We start from the raw sequence: 14,396 nt of genomic DNA, 5'->3' as shown, positions 1-14,396 counted from the left end.
ATTTTTATTTTTTATTTTTAAAGCATCATAAAAATGAAACAGCGTGAAGTGGAAGCTGCAGGCGCTGCAAAGCCTGACCTGGCTGCTGCCTGGCTCTGCAGGACAGTTGGTGGCCCAGGCTGGTCCCTGGACCCTCGGCCTGCTCATTGGGGACACAGGGACAGGCCTGTAGCACACTCCCCCATTCAGTCACTCTGCAGGATTGGCTCCATCTTCATGCTTGCCGACCGTGTGCATTTGCCGCCTGGTTTATTATTGATGCGACTTTTATCTTTTTAATGTATCTCCTGCTGGGTACGGGGTGCGTGCCTGTAATCCTAGTGACGCAGGAGGCTGAGGCAGGAGTGTTGCAAGTCTGAGTCAGCCTTGGTAATTTAGCAAAACCCTGTCTCAAAAAAATAAAAAAAGTAAATAAAAAAGGACTGGGATGCATTGCATGTAGCTCAAAGGTGAAGTGTCCCTGGTCCAATTCCCCAGTAAAATGAGTGAATAAGTAAATTTTAGAAAGGTATCTTCCTTTTGGAAACTTAATTTCTAAAGGGTCTTATCCTCCCCATATATGAAGAACCAGCGTAGTAGACCATAAATTAATGGCAGCCATAACGAAGAACTTAAAGGGGCAGCAACCGCTGTTACCTGCCCGGGCCTCCTCAGAGGGGGCTCTGTGAGCTAAGGCCGCAGCAGCACCGTGCCGAGGCTTCCTCCTTGCAGTAGTTGAGATGGGAAGTGGAATGTCTGTCTTCCCGCCTTCCCTCCCACCTGCCACCCTCCTGCCCACTGTCTGTCCACCCTTCCATCCCCCGGCTGCCAGTCCATCCATGCAGCTCGGCAGCCAGTAAATAGCTCCCCAGAGCCAACCCATGCCAGGCCTGGTGCTGGGTGCTGGTGACCCTGAGGAGGATGGACGCTGCTGGCCTCGGGGGCACCCAGTGGTGTGCAGGAGACAGGAATGCAGACGGCAGCTGCCTCCAGGCAGGGGTCAGTTCCTGCTCAGCTGGCCCTCTGTTGTGTCAGGACCCCTGTCCAGGGGTGAACCTCAGGAAGAAAAGCAGGGAGGGCCCCAAACCATACACATCTCAGAAACCCGGGAAGACGCCAAGAGAACAGGGGCCTGCGTCTGCGTGGCCTTTGGCCCTCTTAAGGCCACATTCAATTCCAGGTCTCCCACTACCCTGTGTGACTTTAGGGAAGTCACTGTGCCTGGGCTTCCTCCTCTATATAGGGAAGGGTTAGGACTAGATCACAACTCATGTGCCAGCTCAGTTGGTTGTGGCATGAGGACCTAGTACTTGAGAAGTCTGTGGCTACAACGTCCAGATCTGGGAGCAAAGACTGCCGAGATTGATTAGTGCTGTCTGCACTGGATGGGCTGTGGGTGTGGATCATGGCCTCAGACCAGCAGGAAGGTGCTGAGATTGATGAGTGATGTCTGTGATGGGGATGGCACATTGAAATCGTAGCACACTTACCATGTATTTGTCCTCTGAGGCCTGGATTATATCCTAGAGTCCTGCTGACTCCCTGGATCTAGGGTTTTGAGCTTTGGAATCTGGTGATGAGGCATGGGCCTTTTTGCCCCTGTTCTCCAAAGCCACCTCTGTCCCTTCCCTGACCCTCATGTTACTTTCCCACCCTAGAGTTCAAACAGAAAGAAGAGTGTATGGTCCGTGGCCGGAGCTTGATCCAGATCAGCATCCAGGAGGACCCCTGGAACCTCCCCAGCTCCATCAAGACCCTGGTGGACAACATCCAGAGATATGTGGAAGGTCAGCAGGCAGGGAGGGTCATGGTGGGGGTTGTGGCCTTTGCCTGGGGCTTGAATGCAGCGGGGTCCTGCCGGGGTCCATCTCCACGCCCCTCCCCCTGCATGCTCAGGGAAGGGCAAGAAGAGTAGGTACGCTTTCTCAGCTGAGTGACCTGCCTGGCAGACCTGGGCTGTGTGCCCTTTGCTAGGGGGCTGCTGATCCCAGTCGCCAGTCATGCTGAGCCTTTCTCTTGAGTCGAGGCTGCAGAGGCTGAGCTGTTCTTCACAGCTTCCAAACGGGGCTTGGTTCAGTTCTTTTGTTTATCCTTGAGGTCATAACTGGCAGGTGGGGGCCACCAACGAATCTGATGCTACAGCATCAGAACAGGGAGTGCTGGTGTCCACTCAGGTTTCCCTGGGAAGCTGGATTTCTCCTGGCTGCTTGAGGTGGCAGAGGCCAGCTGTTCTGTGCTCATGAGTGGCAGCTACCCTTTTGGGTGGGGAGGGTGCTCTCCAGTCCCCAAAGTCTGGTGTCTATGCCACACCTCTGATGTCACCACCCTGGTCCTTGTTGGCATTTGAGTCTAGGTCTCCTGGGTTGGAAGGACCCAAGCCAGGGTACACTGGACCAGGAGAGCTGGAGGTGACGGCCCAGGGGCCCGACCCCCAGGGAGGAGCTGCCTCTGAGCTGGAATCTCTGTTGACCCTGAGCCGTCCTGTTTACGAAACTGATTGGTAAAGGGTGTGGGCTTTGTGACCAGAGGGCCAGGGCTTGAATCCCAGGCCACACACCTTTGGCCATGGGACCTCGGCACACCTTTGTCTTCCACGTCTGCCCTTGTGCAGCCCCAGGGCTCCTGCCACCCTGTGCGGTCATGGGGGTAAGCCAGTCTGTACCCATCAGTGCTTAGTGCCCTGCCTGATGGGGGCAGGCCCTCAGTACAGCATCTGGTTTGGCTGTCGCCACACCTGGCCAGGCCTCCCTCTGGCCTTCTAGGGAAGACAGTACCTCAAGCCACACGGAGGCCATTCAGACTTCCTTCGAAGGCTCTTCTGGCCCCAGGGCACCATTGAAGGAGAGGCGCCTGGCTGGTGGACCAGGAGGGCCTCCTCCCCAGGGCAGCCTGCAGTCCAGGATGTGCAAGCTTGAGCATGTGTGTGCACTTGTGTGCACTTGAGGTCTGCTGTGAGTGGGTGTATCACAAACGTGTGTGTGTGTGTCTGCAGGGGCTCTGACTCTAGAGACAGAAGCGCTGACTGTAGTCCCTGCTGGATGGGGACCTGCACCAGCCTTCGGTAAACACCACCAGAGCGCAGCCCTAGCACCATCTTTCTGTGAGGGTCAGGCACATGGGCTGGGCCAGCTCCGCTGTCCCCTGCCAGCCCCACAGTGTCCTCCCTCTTGTGCCCCTCTTCCAGATGGGAAGAACCAGCTGCTCCTGGCCTTGCTGAAATGCACAGGTGAGTGCACATGCCCAGGTGCACCAGTGAGGCCCTCCTGGCTGTGGGCGGCTATGAGGACAGCCCCCGAGGCCTCTTCTGTGGCCAAGGTGACTTGTCCTTGGTCCATCAGGACCTGCACTGGGGAAAGCAATATTTTGGCCTCCTGCCCCTCCAGGAACGACTTGAACCTCATGTCCGAGGGACAAGTCTCAGGACCCTGGAGCTGGGAGCCCTGTCTTGGGCCCTGCTACCTGGGTGACTGTTGACAAGGACACAGGATAGAGGATGGAGGGTGGGGAGGCTCTTTGTCGGTAGAACTCCAGCCCCAGCAGATAGTGGAGCCAGGACTGCAGGTGGGGTGGGGGACCCTGGGAGACGACTGGTGTCCCTCCCTTCTTCTCAGAAGTTTTCGGCCAAGGGAGGGTCCAGGTCAAAATAGGCTGCTGCACTCAGTGGCCAGAAGTTGAGAGTAACTCCTCACCGCGGATGAGCCCCTGGCGCCTGGTGCCTCTAGTGGGCGGGGCAAAGGGGTGGGGCGGGGCCTGAGAAGGAGGCAGGGCTGGGTGGGGCGGGGCGGGACTGGGTGGGGCCAGCGAGGGCGGGCCCAGTTCTGAAGGCAGGCAGACCGTTCTTCACGGGTGGCACTTGGTGGCAGAGCAGTACCACAGGTACCCAGCCGGCCAGGCCGAGAAGTGCTGTGCCCCAGAGAGCACGAGGGCCCCGGGGGCGCAGGGAACCCACAGGCCCGCCCCTTGGGCAGATGCTTGGGTCGGGGTTTGGGGCCACCTGGCTTGCTCGCGGAGGGGAGTTCTGTGGACCTGGCTTTTGGCCCCAAGTGAACTTTGGCCAGTTCGCCCCGTGGGGTCTGCGGGGGGCCGGGTCCGACTCGTAGCACCGCTCAGCGGCCTGTCCCCACCGCAGACACCGAGCTGCAGCTGCGCAGGGACGCCCTCTTCTGCCAGGCCTTGGTGGCCGCCGTGTGCACCTTCTCCGAGCAGCTGATGGCCGCCCTCAGCTACCGCTACAACAACAACGGCGAGTACGAGGAGAGCAGCCGCGACGCCAGCCGCAAGTGGCTGGAGCAGGTGGCCGCCACCGGGGTCCTGCTGCACTGCCAGTCCCTGCTGGCGCCGGCCGTGGTGGTGAGTGGGCCAGGGGGCGGGAGGCCCCTCTGCCAGTGTCCCTCCCAGCTTGTGCTCATGGCCTAGTCTGTTCACGCAACAGTTATTAATTGAGCACCTACTGTGTACTGTTAGGGATCTGGGGTCTACCAGTGAGCAAAGCAGCCCCTGTGCCTGGGGATCTTATCTCCTGGTGGGAGGGAAACAGACCACGTGGCGTAGACCAGTGGTGCTCAAGCTGGGCAGGGACACTGGCTGCATCTGGAGACATTTTTAGTTGTGGCTACTGAGGGATCCGGGAGTGGTGTTACTAGCACCTGGTATGCAGAGGCCAGGGATGCTGCTTAGTGTCCTACCACAGTCGCCAGGACAAATACCTGTGGTGCAGGTTGGCTCTGCGGTGGCCAAGCCCAGCCACTGTCTGGTGGGTGGGAAACGTGGCCTCGGAGCGCCCTCTGCTGGCGAGAGGTCTGCTCTCCCTGGACCCAAAAGGCAGCAGGGACACCAACCCTCAATGTCTTCTCAAAGCCAGAAGCTGCTTGGTCCACTCTGTCTCTGATGTTGGGAGGTGCCAGGTGCTGCCTGCTTGGGTCTACAGCTCACCTTCAAGCTGGGGAATCTGAGAAGAGAGGATGGAGGAGGGAGGGGAGACGGCAGGAAAAGTGGAAGGCCGTGGAGCTGCCTGGGGACCCAGGGTCAGAGCTGGTCCCAGCGGAGGCAGGGCAGCTGGGAGGAGAGATTTGCGGCCCCGTCTGTAGGGCTGGGGCTTTACTCTGGGCAGAGGAGGCTTGCAGGTGTGGAGGCAGGCGAGAAATGGGATTTGGGCTTGACTTAAAAAGGGAACAGCCCAAGGAGGGGTGGGTTGTTTGGGGGAGGATGAGGGGGAGACCTGGGGTCCTTCTGGGACGTGGACAGTGCCCCTGTGGGGGTGGCTGGGAAGTTGGGGGTATGTGGAGCATGGTCCACCTGTCGGGGCTTGGCCCTGGTTGTGTATGGGTGTGGGGGAGAAATCAGGTGTTGGGGTCTCCTGGAGGAGCCAGGGAGGTGGGTGGGATGGTTAAGTCAGGAACCCTTGTCCGGGTTGGGAGGTGGCGTTACCAGGTCACTCAGCAAGTCAGAGCAGAGGAGAGTTCTGACGCTTGTGGGGCACAGGACGAGCTATGGGGAGCCATGATTTCGCTGGCAGAGCACCCTGGACCTGGGGCTCAGGAGGCCCCTGGTGTCTCCCGATGCCTAGATTCGGATCCCAGCATCACGAGGTGACCTGGGGTGGGTGGCACCTGAGGTCCCTCCACTGTATCTTCTTGCAGAAGGAGGAACAGACCATGCTGGAGGACATCTGGGGGACCCTGTCGGAGCTGGACAGTGTCACCTTCTCCTTTAAGCAGCTGGACGAGAACTGTGTGGCCAGTGAGTGATTCCTCCCACCCCTGCGGTGGGAGTCTGGATGCTGAGGCCAAAGGGACACTTGGGGCCCTGTGGGTGCAGGCCAGCTGCCCAAGGCGGACCTGAACTCAGCACGTCAAGCTTCGTGCCCCAGCTTGAGTGGAAAAAGGGGTTCTCTCATGTCAACCCAGCTGACCCCACCAGGTCTTGAAAGAGGTCCACAGTACTTCTCGTTAAATTCCACCCTGGAGTCTCCTTATGTGGAGCGAAGAGTTCAGATTGTTAAGGACAAACGGCATAATTGATGGACGGTCCTTAGTCCTTTCTTTCTCCCTTCATCCTGCCCCCCCCCCATCCATCTGACCACCACCCACCACCCACCATGTGCACGTCCGTAGCAGTGAGCACTCGGTACTCAGGGACAGGATCTGGGCCACGTGGAGCAGCAAGGCCATGGCCCCTGCCCTCCCTGTGCATCTCACCTGGAGTCAACTGGGGGCATCCCAGATGCAGATCCCCATTGCTGGCTGCTGTGGCATGGGGCCTGGGCAAGGGGTCCCCGTGTCCCGGGGTCCCTGGGGAGCTGTCCGGGTGACCTTCAGCCGAGGCTGAGAACCCTGTGCTTGCTTCCAGAGCTCTGCTGCTGAGCGTGGGTCCTGGGAACTTGCCAGAAATGCTGATTCTCAGACCCCGCCCCAGATCTCCTACCTCAGAAACTCTGGAGTGGAACTGGGGTGTCTGTGTCACAAGCTGTCCCCAGGACTGCAGCGCTCGCGAGGCTGAGGGCCACGCTCTAGATCAGCGCTTCCCTTCCTTTCATTTCACTCCAGGAAAAGCCCCTGAGACCCCTTTTCCTCGCTCCCACACCCGCTTGAAATTGCAGCGCCACCGTGGCCTGCGTGTCCCTGTGCTGTGTCTGGCTCTGCGAGGTCTGCCCTCCCTCCCTGCAAGGACCGACTGGCACCTCCTTGGGGCAGAAACGCAGACTGCGCATGGGGGCGGTTTCTGGGGGCCAGTTTGAGCTGACTGCAGTGGCTGCCTGTCTGGGGCTGGGCTGGGCTCAGGAGAACCCCGATCGGCTAGTGATGCCTGCAGGGTGCAGCAGGGGCTCTGAGCACCGCAGTTTGCCCTCCCACCTCAAGCTCTTCCTCATGGGGCGAATAAGACGCAGGCGCTGTTTGAGGGCAGCTTTTGCCAGGTGGGGCCCTGAGCTACCAGGCCAGGGGTGACTGGAGCACTGTGGGGGGGCTCTGAAGACCACTGCGGGCTCCCCTGCTGGGCAGTCAGTGTCAGGGCCAAGAATAGCACCTGCTGAAGTTGTCCAAGAGGGAGGTCACAGGCTGCTCTGCAGAGTGTGGGGCTGTCTGAGGCTACCCCTGTGGGGTGGGAAGTCTGAGGCTGCCCCTCTAGGCTGGAGGGAACATGCGCTCACAGGATGCTGCTCTGGCATCAGTGGACATGGAAGTCCCAGGGTACCATCGTGAGGCTGGGGAGAGGGGTTCTGAGGCTGTCCCTCTGGAGCGGGGTGGGAGGACAGGCAGGTCTGAGGCTATCCCTCTGGAGTGGGGAGGGCAGGGAGGTGCTGGGGGTGGGAGATCTGAAGCTGCTGTGGCAGAGGGGTGGGGCTCTGAGGCCCCTGCCTCCTCGTCCCCTGCAGACACCAACGTCTTCTACCATATCGAGGGCAGCCGGCAGGCACTGAAGGTGGTCTTCTACCTCGACAGCTACCACTTCTCCAAGCTGCCCTCCCGCCTGGAGAGCGGGGCCAGCCTCCGACTGCACACTGTGCTTTTCACAAAAGGTGGGCTGCGGGCTGTGGGGGACCACAGGGCCAAGCCAAGGCCACTGAGCCCTTGGGACCCAGCCCCTGCCCTACCTCCTCTTCCTCCTCAGCTCTGGAGAATGTGGAAGGGCCGCCTCCTCCAGGCAGCCAGGCAGCAGAGGATTTGCAGCAGGAGATCAATGCCCAGTCCCTGGAGAAGGTCCAGCAGTATTATCGCAAGCTCAGGTGTGTACTTGGGCCTCTGTCGGGGGCAGGATTCAGAAGGCTGCCACGGCAGGTGGCAGGCAGACCCTCGGCGTGAGTAGCGGGCCAGACGCTCTTTCTGGAGCACGTGCCTGCGTGAGCATCTGATGGCAGTGTGCACGGCGGGTGCGCTCACCCGTGCTCAGGGGAAGCTGAGGCCAGGAGCACGCACAGCATGCCCAAGGTCACAGGCCAACAGTCTGGCTTCAAAGCAGGTCCTCTCTGCTGAGCTGAGGGGCCGGTCCACTCTGCCTGGGGGCCAGAGCTGAGATGGGGCCCTGGGCCTTGAGAAGGGGGTGCCCATTCACAACCCTGCAGGGAGAAGTCGGGGAACGGATTGTGCCAGGAGGAAGCCAGGTCCAGGGGAGGAGCTCCCAGTCCCCAGCAGCTCGCCCATGGCCCCTCCCGAGCCCTGCCTCGGTGACAGAGGGTGGCTGGGAGGGGCTTTATCCTCTCTGGGCCTGGCTTTGCCATTTGGGAATGGGAGACGGACGCTTCCGTTTTGTCCCTATGGACCAGGCCTCGAGTCTCTGTGCTGCTTATGCAGCGTTTTAAATACGAGCTCTGGTCGTTCCTTTTCGCCCAGCACGGGCTCATCGGGACCTTACATGGGACACACACTGTCCCCGTGCGGGGAGTCTGCCCTCTTCTGGGGCAGGAACTGCCAAGACCAGCCCGCCGTGCTGTGAATATAGACCTGTCAGCAGGAGGGCGGCTGCTGCTGTCCACCCGTCTGCGGCCTGTGCTGATTCCACAGCCCGGCTGAGCACTGTCCCTGAGACCCTGGCTCCCAGGGCCTGGGCCTTTATGGCTTGGTCGGCCCCCGTGGAAGAGGGGGACAGACTGGGAGCCAGTGAGCACAGAGCAGCGTCCAGTGCCAGAGGGGACAGGGCTCCGAGGAGAGGAACACAGGCTGGGTGGGGAGCTAGCGGGGCTGTCAGGCTGCCTCTGTATCCACCTGGAGAGGGCGGCCAGGCGTGGCAGGGCCAGGGTGGCCCTCGGCCCTCAGCCCTCAGCCCTCAGCCCTCGCCCGTCCCTCTCCCTCAGGGCTTTCTACCTGGAGCGGTCGAACCTGCCCACGGACGCCAGCACCACTGCCGTGAAGATCGACCAGGTGTGTCCCCAGCCTGCGGCGTGGCCGGCCCCGCTCTGAGTCCTCTCTTCGCGTTTTACTAGCGCTTAGCGGTCGAAAGCTCTGGTAGCCACGGCGGCTTCCAGCTGCTCCGAGCAGTGGAGAGACGTGACGTCCGCGCGGGCTCGTCCCACTCGCGGACTCCGCCTGCGCTGGGCCTGCTGCCCCTTGGGCCCCGCTGCCTCGCCTCCTGCCGCTCAGTGCCTGGTGGCCGGCCTTCCCGGTGGAGGCAGGCCTCACCCTGGGCGGGCGTGCTGGCCGCGGGGCCTGGGCTGCTGGGGAGGTGTGGGCACGTGCTCTGGGACTGTGGCGAGGCGGCAGCTCTCACGGGGCACAGGAAGGAGCCGCCACCGCCTTTCCGCACACGTGGTCGGGAAGCAGGGCCGGGAGGCATCGGAGCGCGGCCGTTGGTGCTCAGTTGGGAAGGGCGCAGGCCGGGGGCGAGACCTGGAGTACGTGGCGGATGTGGAGCGCCGGCTGCGGGGTGGCGGGGAGCCCGACTGCGCTTGAGCCGGGTCGTGGAAGGGCAGGGGCGCTGGCCGTGCCCAAGCACCCGTGTCTGTCCCTCGCCTGCAGCTGATCCGCCCCATCAACGCCCTGGACGAGCTCTGCCGCCTCGTGAAGTCCTTCGTGCACCCCACACCTGGCACCAGCGGGAGTCTGGGCGCCGGCCTGGTCCCCGTCTCCTCCGAGCTCTGCTACCGCCTGGGGGCCTGCCAGATCGCCATGTGTGGCACGGGCATGCAGAGGTGGGCCGCACCGGTCCCCAGGCTGTCTGTGAGATGGGACGGTGGCAGTGACGGGCAGCGGGGCTGCGCGTCCTGGGTCCTGGCCGGAGGGCGTGAGGGAGCCGGAGCTCCCAGCCTCCATCCCTGCCGCCAACGGAGGCCTCACCTGCAGGGCAGAATTGCCTCCGGCCTCCCTGGACGCTCCTGTCCTCTACCCGGCTGCTGGCCCCAGGGATAGACAGCTGCTTTCCTGGGAGCCCTTCCCGGCCACGTGTCCCCGCGCCTGCCACTCACGCCACTCCCTCTCGGGTCCGACAGCTCTGCCACCCTGGCGCGGGCTGTCTGTGAGGGCGGGGCCTCTGTTCTCCGCCGTGCCCAGCGGATCCGGCCTGGCACCAATGGACAGGCGTCCAGTCGCGTCTCCTCGAGTGGTGGCAGGCTCCTGCGTGCCGGGTGCTCTGTGGTGCTGCGTCCCCAGCCTGTGTCCCCTGCTGTGGCTGGTGCAGAAGGACTTATCCCAGGGTCCTCAGCCAGGGGCAGTTTTGCTCCCCAGGGGACGTTGGCCGTGTCTGGAGACATTCGTGGTCATCACAGCCGGGGACTGTGGCATCTGGTGGGTGGGGGCTGGTGCTGGGCGCCCTACAGTGCACGGGGCAGCCTCTCTGGTCCCCTGTCGCTGTTGCTCCAGTCCTGACTCTAGTCAGGGAGACCGGGGTGCCCAGAGGTCAACTCCTCCGTCAGGGCCGCAGGGAGAAGGGTGCAGGGTGGCTTGGAGCCCCAGGCCTGGCGCAGAGCCGGGTCCTAACAGCCTGAGCCACAGGGCTGCCGGGGCCGCTGAGCAGGGGCCAGGCCTCGGGAGTCACCAGTCAGCTGACAGAGAGCAGGGCCCCACTGCTGTCCTGGGTGCAGACCGAGCAGGGACAGGCTGAGGGGTGGAGGCTGCCGGAGGGGCCGGTGGGGAGGAGCAGGCAGGTGGGGAAGGTCAGCCCGGAGAGGACGCAGGACGGGTGGCTGCACAGCCCTAGAGAGGGAGGTGAGGCCTGCGGGGGTGGCCGCTGTCCGATGCCCTCTCCCCGCCTGCAGGAGCACCCTGAGCGTGTCCCTGGAGCAGGCGGCTATCCTGGCGCGGAGCCACGGGCTGCTGCCCAAGTGCATGATGCAGGCCACGGACATCATGCGGAAGCAGGTGAGGCCTCGAGGCTCGCCAGGCCGGGCTGCGGGCGGCCGCGTGCGCCCTGTGTGGGGTTGGCCACCTGGGCCTGGGTGCCCTCAGCCCAGACCTGGCCCGCCTGGGGGCCGAGGGTGTCAGCTTCTGGAGCAGCGCCCCCAGCCAGGTGTCCCGCGTGCCCCGAGCTCCTCCAGGGGCCCCAGTCTGACGGCTCTTTCCTTCCAGGGCCCCAGGGTGGAGATTCTGGCCAAAAACCTGCGCGTCAAGGACCAGATGCCCCAGGGTGCACCCCGGTGAGTGGCCCCCCTCTCCCTCCAGGGGGCCCTCGGCCCTGGCAGACCCCTGGTGCTCCCCGGCCGCTCTGCTTTTTCACTCTGCTTCGGGAGCGCCAGGCCTGGCGCAGTCTGTGACGTCACCAGGGCCCCCTTCGGGGGAGGCAGGAAGGGGTCCCTGCAGGCCCTGAGGTGGCCGCGGGGCGGCTCCCGTGGTGTTCAGCAGCTCCGCAGCCCTGGGATCTGGGCTCATTTCAGCCCATCTCCGCTCTCCCGCCCCGCCCGGTTCCTCATCGTCTGCCCACAAGCTTTAAGAAGCGTTTTATTTTGAAGTAGTCTGAGTACGCGGAAGTAGGGCCGCGTTCCCACACACCCTTTGGCCGCTTCCGCAGTGGCCACGTCTCCTGTGGCCCCAGCACGGGGTTGGGACCAGGCCGCCCTTTCAGACCCCCTCGCAAACCTCGTTTGTACCCAAGAGTCTCCACACGTGCTTGCTCAGCCTCTTTTTCTAATTTTTTTTTGGTTTCCCTGCCCCAGACCCTGGGCCCATCTCTTAACCCGTGGGGGCCCGTTTGACCCAAACAGGAGTGCTGTGAGCAAGGTCCTGCTGTTATTTCCAGTTGGCAGGTGGGGGTGCTCAGGCCTAGAGAAGTTAAGTATATTGTCCAAGGTCACACAGCTAGCAGCCGGCAGAGCTGGGTTCTGAACCCAGGCCCAGCTCCAACCTGAGTCACCTGGAGGCTTGGCTTTCCCGTGGGCGGTGGCCTATGCCTGGCACTCCTGCCTCCACAGTCCTGACCCCTCGTGGTCCTTCTGGCCACCGGTCCTGCTGCAGGCCCAGCAGTGGCTCCTCAATGAGCACACAGCTCGGAGTCCTCGCTCTGTCCCGTCCTGCAGCGAGTCCCGGGCTCCGTGGAGGGAGAAGCTCGGGCAGGATGGGGTCTCTTAGCCTCCCAGGGTGCAGAAGAGCGCCCCGCACCCCTGTCTAAATACACACATGTGCTCCAGACACTCCTGTGCCCATGAACCCCGCCTGCGGGGAGGGACCGGGCAGCCGGACGGCGTGGCACGTCCTCTCACAGGCTTCCTGAGGCTGCTGAGCCTGTTCTCTGGCGCAAATCGCCCATAAGATATGCAGAAGTAGAGGTGAGAGGGCCACAGGTCCTGGCCACCGGACCTCATCCTCTTTGCCTCCGCCCGCTAGCCTCTACCGCCTCTGCCAGCCTCCGGTGGACGGAGATCTCTGAACACCAACGTGCCACACCTCGGCTGCCGTGTAAGAGGACACATCAGGACCCGGTCAGCAGGAGAGCTGGCCTGTGGCTCCTGCCTAGCTGTCCTGGGACCTGCCCAGCTTCCTCTACCAGCTCCTGCAAGGACAGGGCCTACTCTGTCTGACCGTCCGGTCATCCCGGCCAGCACGTCCTCCACCCCGGCACCTGGACTCCACCCGCCATCCCCGAGGGCCCGGCACGGGGTGCTGCCCGGGGCCCGCAGGCAGCCCTCGGCTGGCGCAGCCGCACTTTGAACCCCGGGCCCTGCAGGCACATTCCCGGGTTCTGCGCTGGTCTCGGCCCGAGCGTCCGGCGCACCCCTAACCCGTACTAACCTGCTGGGCGGACTCGGAGAGCTGGCCTCTGCCAGGAGGGACAAGGACGGGGCGCCGCCTGCCACCCAGAGGACTCGTGAGCCTCCGCTTCCGAGCCCGACCCAGGGGAGCCGGCGCCTTCGGCCTGGCGCGAGATGCGCTCCGACGTGTTCGTAGGCGCCACGTCACTGGCGTGGTTTATTTTATTTTTTGTTGTTTCGTCTTCAAGGTTTTTTTCTAAGGTTGTATGAGTATATATTTGACATTTTAAATTTCAAAGAAAGGTATATTGTCTAACAGGGACCAACGTAAGGTAGCATTGACGATTTTACCCAGTTCTACTAAAAAAGGAAAACTAAATTATTGAAAAACTTAAAAATATTAGCACGTGCTCTTTTTTAATGTTGGGGTTGCAAGGTATCTCGGGTCCCCACTGATGCCTTCCGTCCACTCCTGGTTCTCCAGCGTCAACTCAGGGCTGGAACTTTCTAGATGGTGGCTGCAAGGGCTTGAGAGGAGGGAGCCCAGGAGGGAGGCGGGGCCGGGGCTGCCCCCAGAGGCCTCCTGCGCGGGGCACTGGTTGCCCTGGTGGACTTGGTTCTTCTGATGTCCATGTCTCAGAGCAGGGCGTTTGGGACTCCTCTGCTGGCCGCAGAGACAGGAAACCACCTGCCCTCTGGGCAGAGGGACCCACAGAGGCCCCTCAGCAGTCCGGCCCTGGCGCCTGTGGGGGGGGGGGCAGGGAGCAGGGGGACGTCCTGTCTTCTTGTCACCCGGCTGGCTGGGAGCATGGGCGTGGGCTGCCACGAGGCGTCTCGGTCCCCGGGGTGCCCGGAGGCCACCCTCCTGTCACCCTGCACAGGCCTGCAGGGTGCCTCTTGCTGGATCTTGCTGCAGGTGGAGAGCCCAGGACCCGCCTCCGCCCTGGTGAGCGAGGTGAGGCCCAGGGCGGGCACCGCGCACGGTTCCCTTAAAATGTCGGGTTCTTCTCGGTCAGCGTGCGGGAGGCTCTAAGCCCACTGTCAGCCAGCCTGTGATGCCAAGGAGGCTGCAGCCCGCTTGGTCTGCGGCGAGTGCCCTGGTGGGGTGACCTCTGACGGCCACTGGCATGGTCAGGTCTCCACTGCTGGGGCCTCGAGCCAGTGGCCCCAAGCCAGCGACGTGGCCACCTGTGCTGGGGTTTCTCCAGGTCCTGGGGACAGGGTGGCCTCCTCCTGGGGACGGGTGAGGACTGTCTGAGGGTGCAGGGCGGGTTTGCGACCCCAGCTTGAATTGCAGACGATGGCTCCTGGGCTGGACTTGAGCGCTGTCCAGGACCCCGACCGGCTGTCTCGCCGGCGTGGTGAAGTCATGGCTGCTGTTTGCCAGCAGTTTGCTGTCCCCTGCTGGGTGTCTCACTGTGCCCAGGGCTTAGGGAAGGCCCGGGGACAGCACCTGGTCACCCTCTGCTCTGCCTGCAGGGACCACTGGCCCAGGGGGGAGTGGAATCAGCAGCTCAGTGTGGTGGGCGGGGCTCCTGCCACTCAGAGTCCAGGCTGACTGTCCCGTCCATTCGCAAAGGCCCGGATTGGGCCCCTTCCAGAAGCATCTTAGGGTCTTTCAACTGAGATTTCAAAAGACTCAATGCCGTAACAGTTCTTGGAATTTTTGGATTTGGGGTGTCGTGATAGATTGAGTATTTGGGATTATCGGAGGCCAGTTTCTGGATCCAGGGACACTCAGAGAAGGGCTGTCTCCCCCAGCTGGAGTTGGGGCCGGCAGCACTGGATGTCTTCCTCCAGGCAGACG

At 62.6% G+C, this 14,396-nt stretch overlaps 1 protein-coding gene across 1 annotated transcript in view; it reads left to right on the top strand.

Annotated features, from left to right (window-relative positions):
- PREX1 (phosphatidylinositol-3,4,5-trisphosphate dependent Rac exchange factor 1) overlaps window positions 1-12,990 on the top strand; it is a 145,399-nt gene extending 132,409 nt beyond the window's left edge. Inside the window, exons 30-41 of the mRNA XM_079128603.1 lie at window positions 1,638-1,766; window positions 3,164-3,205; window positions 4,109-4,329; window positions 5,619-5,718; window positions 7,352-7,495; window positions 7,588-7,702; window positions 8,768-8,834; window positions 9,429-9,601; window positions 10,664-10,766; window positions 10,974-11,041; window positions 12,225-12,517; window positions 12,565-12,990. Of these exons, the coding sequence (XP_078984729.1) occupies window positions 1,638-1,766; window positions 3,164-3,205; window positions 4,109-4,329; window positions 5,619-5,718; window positions 7,352-7,495; window positions 7,588-7,702; window positions 8,768-8,834; window positions 9,429-9,601; window positions 10,664-10,766; window positions 10,974-11,041; window positions 12,225-12,267 (1,205 nt within the window). The 3' untranslated portion in view covers window positions 12,268-12,517; window positions 12,565-12,990. The remainder of the gene's footprint in view (window positions 1-1,637; window positions 1,767-3,163; window positions 3,206-4,108; window positions 4,330-5,618; window positions 5,719-7,351; window positions 7,496-7,587; window positions 7,703-8,767; window positions 8,835-9,428; window positions 9,602-10,663; window positions 10,767-10,973; window positions 11,042-12,224; window positions 12,518-12,564) is intronic.
- The last annotated feature ends 1,406 nt before the right edge of the window (window positions 12,991-14,396 follow it).

Source organism: Sciurus vulgaris (genome assembly GCF_902686455.1).
Source record: "Sciurus vulgaris genome assembly, chromosome: 2".
Classification (NCBI taxonomy): domain Eukaryota; kingdom Metazoa; phylum Chordata; class Mammalia; order Rodentia; family Sciuridae; genus Sciurus; species Sciurus vulgaris.
The sequence above is the reverse complement of the archived record's forward strand: the minus strand, read 5'-3'. Positions and strand labels throughout refer to the sequence as shown.